Source organism: Bison bison, unplaced genomic scaffold (assembly GCF_000754665.1).
Source record: "Bison bison bison isolate TAMUID 2011002044 unplaced genomic scaffold, Bison_UMD1.0 scf7180017864471, whole genome shotgun sequence".
In the NCBI taxonomy this organism is placed as follows: domain Eukaryota; kingdom Metazoa; phylum Chordata; class Mammalia; order Artiodactyla; family Bovidae; genus Bison; species Bison bison.
Window position 1 is genome coordinate 40,651,558 of NW_011495032.1, and position 6,921 is coordinate 40,658,478.

At 54.0% G+C, this 6,921-nt stretch overlaps 1 protein-coding gene across 2 annotated transcripts in view; it reads left to right on the forward strand.

The window, feature by feature from the left end:
- The first annotated feature begins 1,958 nt into the window (after positions 1–1,958).
- SLC11A1 (solute carrier family 11 (proton-coupled divalent metal ion transporter), member 1) overlaps positions 1,959–6,921 on the forward strand; it is an 11,389-nt gene continuing 6,426 nt past the window's right edge. For both annotated transcript variants that reach the window (XM_010861184.1, XM_010861185.1), the window contains exons 1-7: positions 1,959–2,279; positions 2,820–2,953; positions 3,984–4,106; positions 4,417–4,536; positions 5,644–5,750; positions 6,172–6,242; positions 6,583–6,650. In XM_010861184.1, the coding sequence (XP_010859486.1) occupies positions 2,207–2,279; positions 2,820–2,953; positions 3,984–4,106; positions 4,417–4,536; positions 5,644–5,750; positions 6,172–6,242; positions 6,583–6,650 (696 nt within the window). In that variant the 5' untranslated portion in view covers positions 1,959–2,206. The remainder of the gene's footprint in view (positions 2,280–2,819; positions 2,954–3,983; positions 4,107–4,416; positions 4,537–5,643; positions 5,751–6,171; positions 6,243–6,582; positions 6,651–6,921) is intronic.

Genomic DNA, 6,921 nt, shown 5'->3' on the forward strand with positions numbered 1-6,921 from the left:
TCTCCCTTACTCAGCCTTTTGTTCTTGTCAAATTCATTGGATGATACCCACATTAGGGAGAGAAATCTGATTTACTTAGTCTACTGCTGCTGCTAAGTCGCTTCAGTCGTGTCCAACTCTGTGCAACCCCACAGACGGCAGCCCACCAGGCTTCTCCGTCCCTGGGATTCTCCAGGCAAGAACACCTGAGTGGGTTGCCATTTCCTTCTCCAATGCATGAAAGTGAAAAGTGAAAGTGAAGTTGCTCAGTCATGTCCGACTCTTAGTGACCCCATGGACTATAGCCTACTAGGCTCAAAATTCAAATATTAATGTCCTCCAAAAACACCCTTACAGACACACCTAGAATGTCTGACCAAATTACTGGGCTCCCCATGGCTCAAACTGACACACAAAAATTAAACCATCACAGCCTCCTACCCCAGCCCTATCCCCCAGCCACCCCACGTGAGTCCAAAGTAGTGAACCTGTAGCAAAAGTAGCAAACCTGTGTAAAGTAGCAAACCTGTAGCAAAGTAGCAAACCTGTGTAAACCCTAGAGGTCAAGGCTGGTGACTTGAGCAACGGGATTGCACATCGACAAACCACAGTGCTGCTCTGTCATTCGTGACTCAACCATTCACCCCTCTACCCCTGCCTCTCCCGTCCCTCCAGCCTCTCTTTTCAACAAGGAGCCAGGAAATTGGCTGCCTCCCCCCATCCTGGGGTTCCAAGCTTTGGCTCAAGTTTTTGACTCAACCTGAGGAAACATCACATCCCAGATCAAGCCTGGGCTTGGGAACAAGCCCTGATTTTCTCTGTGTCTGGAGGTCCAGACTTTGGAGTGGGAAACACCATGACAATTCGAGTTTTAAATCTTCTTGGCAGAAAAGAAAGGATACAGGATAGAGGACATGAGTGGGCATGGCAGGGAGAAGACTCCGAGGGAGGTAAGTGGGGGGATAAAGGAGTTGGCAGCTGGCAAGGAGAAGAGATTGGGAGCTGGAAGGGTCTAGAGCTAACAGATTGATCATCCTAAAGTGGAATCTGGCCCATAGAAACGCTTGCTTAGGTCACCCAATATTTGCAAAACATTTGAGCCCAGTATTCAAACAGCGTATGTTGCATAAATTTTCCAGCATCCTTGACAAAACAGACGACTTAGTGACTGTGGACCCACATCCTCACATGACAACTGGCTGGAACTCTGTGAGCACTGCCCTCTTCAGACAGAGTTTATGACCTTTGTCTCCATCATTCCCTCCCTCCCTCCCTCATAGCTCCATCGGTAAAGAATCTGCCTGCAATGCAGGAGACCTGGGTTCGATTTCTGGGTTGGGAAGATCCCCTGGAGAAGGAAATGGCAACCCACTCCAGTATTCTTGCCTGGAAAATCCCATGGACAGAGGAGCCTGGCGGGCTACGTCCATGAGGTCGCAAGTGTTGGACACGACTTAGTGACTAAACCACCACCACTCCCTATTACTTCCCCCTGATACTGAGGCTGAGCATCGTTTGTCATTGAGCACTGAGCCAGCACTGTTCTTCTCATTCCCAACCTGTCTCATAGTTTATCTTACCTGCCTGGCTTCCTTGGGCACCTTTTGACCTTTTAGCTAGACTGAACCCTTCTTAACAGAAGGAACAAGGTCAGAGACAAGACGTGATCTGGTGACAATGTCAAGTGGATCGGTGGCAGGACCAAGACCAGAATTCCAGTGCCTCTTTCTTCTGGGGATCTCTTTGGCCTGAATCTTCAGTGTATGTCCCCGTGGCAGTGGCCGGAAGATCTTTCCCTCTAAGGCACTCAGTGGGACACTGAGACCTAGACAGCCATCAGAACTCCCTTCCTCCCCGTGGCCATGGGACCCAAGATTAAAAAGGAGAAGGACCTGACTGCTTGTACAGGGTGAGGGTGGGCTAGTGGGCAGTCACGTGATCTAGACATGCATGCCCAAGTGGCAGGAAGTTGTCCAAAATCAGAGCTAACTTGGGAGAGGTGCAGAACTCGGAGTGCCTGGAAGGGAGCCAGAGGTGTTGTGGGGCTCAGGCCAGGAGGGGAACAAATGTCCTTGCTGTGGCCACCCAGACCCTTCCTCCAGAACTGGCCACTTCTGCCTTTGGAAAGTGTTTCACAACGTGCCTGCGTGTGAGGACAGCTGAGGATGGCTAAGAGGGCGTGGACCCGCACAATCGCCACTGCCTAGAGAGGAAGCACGGGCTTGCCATGCCCGTGAGGGGCTGCCCGGCACGCCAGCCACTCGCACAGAGAGTGCCCGAGCCTGCGGTCCTCATGTCAGGTGAGCAGCCCCCTCCAGGGACAGAGCCTGAGTGGGGGTGTGATGGGGAGAGTCAGGGCGGGCAAGGGAAGTCCCTGCTGCAGTGTGGGGGTCTGGATCTCAACCACAATCCAGACACCAGCCTGGGGCTGGGCTCTTCACACCTCCAAGGGCAGAGCCTTGTCTCTGTGAACCTGGAGCCCTTGCAGCTTCCTTGGCTCCTGCAGGCGGCAGGGATACGGCACGTGGTGGTGTCAGTATCGCCTGCTCGGAACCCACGTCCCTCTCCACATCCTGCGTGGAGAGAGAAGTAGATCTGGGAATCTCTGCCCTCCCATGGAAGGAGGGAACCCTGAAGGCTCCACTTCTCACACGTCTACTGGAGTGTCTGGTCCATGGGTGGAGGTGATGGACCCAAGATGGGAATGAAAGGCTCTTATTTGGTGGGGCCTTCATTTCTCCTGTCTGCCAGGAGGAGGTGGGGAAGAGGACAGATAGCTTTAACCCTGGGCCAGCAGAAAGAGGCAGGTCACTCACCAAGGCTTGTGGGGCCCTTCACAGGTGACACGGGCCCCCCAAAGCAGGGAGGGACCAGATATGGCTCCATCTCCAGCCCACCCAGTCCAGAGCCACAGCAAGCGCCTCCCGGAGGGACCTACCTAAGTGAGAAGATCCCCATTCCGGATACAGAATCGGTGAGAACGCTGGAGACTTCCTGAGGTCTTTCAGGATGCACCGGATCATGCGGGATCTCACCAGCCTGGGGAGGGAGGGAGGTCTCCTGAAGATCAGGGCCAGTCCCTCCAGGCTCTGAACAGCTGTGACAGACAATGGGAACTGGCGCCCTCCTGCTTTCTGTCCTCAAGTGCTTAGCTGGGGCGCTTAATATTTGTCTAAAAATTACCAAGTGGCTTTTTAAATGAATCTCAGCTCTCCTAGGAAGGGGAAAGGACCTGGGATGAGTTTGCATTGCAGCCTCAGGGATTTGTTGTAATATTTAAGGAAAGGAAGCAGACAAGGGCATGGGGAGAGGTGAAGCCGGCGGGCCGGCTTCTGGGACAGTGTGTGTGTTAGTTGCTCAGTCATGTCGGACTCTCAGTGACCCCATGGACTGTAGCCCACCAGGCTCCTCTGTCCATGGGATTCTTCGGGCAAGAATACTGAAATGGATAGCCATTCCCTTCTCCAGGGGATCTTCCTGACCCAGGCATCAAACCCAGGTCTCCTGCACTGCAGACAAATTCTTTCCAGTCTGAGCAACCAGGGAAGCCTAGGACACATCATCCTGCATTTCCAGAGTCTTCAGAGAGACTCAGGCTCCCCGGAATGGGGTGGGGAGACCCTCGGCTTGGTGGACTCCAGAGAGGAGGCCCTGTGGTCTGAGAAGGTGCTGCAGAGGGAGGAGTTGGACCAGGGAGGTCTGACCCAGGAAAGCTCCCCTCTGGGCTCTGAGGATCTGCTGAGTCAAGGCCTGCATGAGGCGGGCCAATCAGGTGCAGACTGCAGAACTGACCCATCCAGACAGCCGATCTGCCGTGACTCAGCAAACCCTAAATCCTTCCCACCCCATGTGCTCCACTAACCCTCCAGGTGATAGCTCCAGGAATGGGGAATCGAAGGCAGGGCTGGCCAGCCTGGGCCCCTGAGCCTGGGAAGGTGTCAACTGGGGGCTGGCCAAGGCCAGCTGGGCCCACCCAAGACCCCTCATTCCACTCCCCTCCACAGGGTGCATTCAGCCTGCGGAAGCTGTGGGCCTTCACGGGGCCTGGATTCCTCATGAGCATCGCATTCCTGGACCCAGGAAACATTGAGTCGGATCTTCAGGCTGGGGCTGTGGCTGGATTCAAAGTGATGGAGTCGGGGCACCATGGGGAGGGTGGTGACCAGGCTAAGTGGGTGGAGACCCCCAGCTTTGCCACAACTCCCCAGAGTGGCCTGCCTGGCCAGTGTTGCTGGGAACAGGTGTTAAGTTCAAATGGGCCAGAAAAGGGTCTCCAGGGCAGTCGGGCCAGAATGTGGGGTGTAGGGGGCATTGTCTTCCAGCTTTGTCTCCCCCATCCTCTCCCCAGTGAGTGTCCTAGGTTAGAAGGTCCCAGCAATTCAGGGGTTATCAGAAACTAGCCCCTCTGGCTGACGGCCTCTCCCTAAATTCTCGCAGCTGCTCTGGGTGCTGCTGTGGGCCACAGTGTTGGGCTTGCTTTGCCAGCGACTGGCTGCCCGGCTGGGCGTGGTGACAGGCAAGGACTTGGGCGAGGTCTGCCATCTCTACTACCCTAAGGTGAGCTTGGTGCCCCTGGACAGGAAGCATCTGTAGCTTCGAAATCCCAAACAGCCATTGAAAGCTTCGATGATCAAATAAAAATATCATCTCAAGTGGAGCATTGCAAGTCCACGTGATAGATAAGGCTGAGGCTCAAACGAATAGAATGCAAAATGAGAGGGACGCTAGAGGTATCTTGCTCTTTTTACCGAAGAGGACATTGAAACCTGGGGAAGTGACTTGCCTAAGCGGAAAAACGGTGTGGGTGGGGGGGTGGCAAAATTGGTGTGGAATAACCATTGGCTGGGGTGGACACTGGGGACTTGGCTGTTGTCAGCGTACAGGCAAGCAAACAGAAATTATACCACTGGATCAGTCAAAGGCATCTAATACAGGATGTAGTCCCAAAGGTGTTGACAGAGCTGAAGGAGCAAGAGAAGGAGATGTTACCCAGAGATCAGGAAGCTGCTGGACAGAAACCCGAGGACCATCATTTGCTGTCGAGCTTCTAGAAACACTGCCACCACTGCTGATTGGAGCCCAGACTACACGGTGCCCTTGCTGGGGCCAGCTCCAGAAGCAGAGGGAAAAGATCTCTACCTGTTTTTTAATTTTCCTTAAATATTTCTTACTGTTGACCTAAATCAGATATTTTAGGTTAGATATGTGTCCAGCAAAGATGGGTTTATTCAGTATCAGCAGAGAATGATAATTCAGGGTCTGTAGCCATGGGGAGCCACCTGCAAGGTCTCTACACAGCAAGGGAAGGAGAACGCTTTTATGGAGGGAAAAGGGAAGGTGGGAGGGAGGCTGATAGCAAACAAAGAGTCCATGACTTTTCAGTGCCTAAGTCCTTTCCAGGAAAGAAGAGTCTTCTGTCTCTTGGGTTCTGCTATCTTTGAAGGGTGTGGAAGCTTCCCCTTCTTATCTCCCGACTCTATTTAATTGAAGCTTCTGTAACTAATTTTACACGTGAAACCACCATGGCACCATGAAGCCAACTGGCAAAGCCAACTTGCAAATGTAGTTTGCAGGCTTCCAGGCATATAGTGCCAGCTGCAGACAGGTGAGTGCAGGACTGAGACAAGAGACAGCCTTGCTGACGGGACTACGTCCTCCCCCTAGGTGCCCCGCATTCTCCTCTGGCTGACCATCGAGCTAGCCATCGTGGGCTCAGACATGCAGGAAGTCATTGGCACAGCTATTGCATTCAGTCTGCTCTCCGCCGGACGGTACTCGAGGGGCCCTAGTTCTTCAGCCCAGGGCTGGGAACAACTGCCGCTTCCTCCCCAGGCCTTCTATTTCCCCCTGGCCACTTCATCCTGCAGTCATCTCTGACTCAGTTATTGACCAATCTGCCAGATGGGGAAACACAGACCCAGATATGTAAAGCGACTTGCTGCAAATCAGACAGATGTTGGTCATCTTGCAGGCTTCAATACTGCAGCCCCAAGCTCCCTACCACGCTGGTCCCCTGCCCAGCATGGAGGTGCCATTTTAGGTCTCCAGCACCCTGGCTCCCCTCTCCCTCAGCTGTCTGGGGCCCCTTGAGTGCCTGCTCCCTGGAGGCCCCATTCCACGGCTCCAGCCCTGAGGATGGGAGATCCAGACTCCTGAACTGGGCTAGGCTGACCCAGGCCACTCTGGTTTCAGAATCCCACTCTGGGGTGGTGTCCTCATCACCATCGTGGACACTTTCTTCTTCCTCTTCCTCGATAACTACGGTGGGTGTGTGCCTCTCATCCCCAGCGGGACTCGGGCGAGGAGGGGGCTGGCAATGAATGTAATGGTACTCTGGTGAACTGGGAGAAGGGCTCTGAGCAACCTTGCTCTGCACGGCCTTGAGCAACTTAGACTAGTGTTTCTTCATCTACAACACGCAGAGACTAGCACAGAGGTCACAGGGCTGTGGGGAGGATTCATTGCGGTAACACTGGTCAAGTCCGGGGCACAGTGCCTGGAACAAAGTGCTCAGGATATCAGCCATTAATAATTGCTTAAGTTACAATTTTGGTTTTGGGTGGTTTTTGTTGTTGTTGTTCAGCCCCTTTGCTCTCACCCTAGGGTTGCGGAAGCTGGAAGCCTTTTTTGGATTTCTTATTACCATAATGGCCTTGACCTTCGGCTATGAGGTGGGAAGCCAGACCCATAACAGGGGCCTGCACCAAAGCCACCCTACTCTGCCCCATGCAGAGCCCAACGGGACAGGGGAGAGGACCTTAGCTATGCCCTACCCCCACTCCACCTCACCCCCCCATTCCCCTACCCCACCACCCCCATTCCCGCACCCCTCCATTCCTGCACCCCACCCCACCAGTCCCTCTCCCCCACTCCAGCCTCTGGAAGTGGACTGGAGGGTAAGAACGGAGACTCAGGGGTGGAGTGGGGCCTAAGGAGGCTCCT